The sequence below is a fragment of the Octodon degus genome, unplaced genomic scaffold, assembly GCF_000260255.1.
Source record: "Octodon degus isolate 3935 unplaced genomic scaffold, OctDeg1.0 scaffold00011, whole genome shotgun sequence".
Taxonomy (NCBI): Eukaryota; Metazoa; Chordata; class Mammalia; order Rodentia; family Octodontidae; genus Octodon; species Octodon degus.
In genome coordinates, this window is record NW_004524587.1 from 10,923,178 (window position 1) to 10,924,374 (window position 1,197).

At 49.3% G+C, this 1,197-nt stretch overlaps 1 protein-coding gene across 1 annotated transcript in view; it reads right to left on the minus strand.

Annotated features, from left to right (window-relative positions):
• Nucleotides 1–505: 505 nt before the first annotated feature.
• Nucleotides 506–1,197, minus strand: part of CUNH16orf47 (chromosome unknown C16orf47 homolog) — a 19,197-nt gene continuing 18,505 nt past the window's right edge. The window contains 2 exon segments of the mRNA XM_012513517.1: nucleotides 506–545; nucleotides 547–639. Coding sequence (XP_012368971.1) covers nucleotides 506–545; nucleotides 547–639 — 133 coding nt within the window.

Below are 1,197 nucleotides of genomic sequence, written 5' to 3' on the forward strand. Positions count from 1 at the left end.
ACAATCCTGGATGCATCTCATTAAAGGGAAAGCAGGGGCATGGCTGACACATTTTCAGAAGTGGCATTTTCAGTGCTCCAAGTCCTGGTATCTTATTTATAAGTGGCACTTACAAAGTACAAAGGAAAGGGAAAAAAGGCGGGGAGGAAGAAAGACCTCTGGCTCTGAAGCACAGGAGGAGTTGGTCTTGACGCTCGCTCAGATTTCAGCTTGGCTATGAGTTGGGGGTGCTGAGCTGCCTTGAAACCTGCCTGAAATGAATTAGCCTGAAGTAAAAGCAGGTGTTTATCTCAAGTCATTGCCTCAAATAGCTGACTACCTGTTGGAAGAAGGGTCTGATCGATGCCAACCAGAGCAGCCGTGCATGAGCCGTTACACAGCGGTTAGTATTGATCAGAGCCAAGGGCTGCCGATAGGAATGTGGAGCGAACTGACAGGCAGAGAAGAGGGAAGGAGGAAACAGCCCTTGCTGGTGGCAGCCATATAGAGGAAAGCCGATAAAAAGTCAATTCCACTTAACTGAATGGCTGCTAACTAAATATTTTGGGCCAGAGCCTTCCCGGGTAGCTGCTGGAGCATCTCTGTTCCAGAACTGAGACATCAAGCCAGCGTGGGGCATCGACAGGTGAGATCATGGCCCTGGCCACGGAAGCAGGAAGGGAGGACTACCAGCTGGAGGGCTGGCTGGCTCTATGACCAGGGCACTGCAGGACAATGTCTGACCATGGAGTGCAGCCAAGAGACAAGGACCAGGCTGGAATCCATGACACTGTCTCTGATTAATCAGTTCTTTCCAAGCTCTGATGCTTTTGTGCATTTGGAAGGAAGCACCACTACAGTGAACTGTTGCATGAGAAGACGAGTGATGGAAGTGCTGTAGACTGGATCTTGAATGTTTTCCAGAGACCCGTGTATTAAATGCTTGGTTCCTAGCACGTGACATCATTGGGAGGTGGGGGCTAGCAGAAGGAAGTTAGGTCACTGGGGTGCCCTTGAAGGGCACATCGGGACCTTGGCCCCTTGTCTCTATGTGCATTTTGGCTACCATGAGGTGAGCAGCTTTCTCTTCCTTGTGATTCAGCCATACTACACTGCCTGGCCACAGGCCCCAAAGCAAGGGAACCAACTGACCATTGGCTAAAACCTCCAAAACAAACCTTTTTTTGGTTTGTTTGTTTTTCTTTTTCTTTTTCTTTT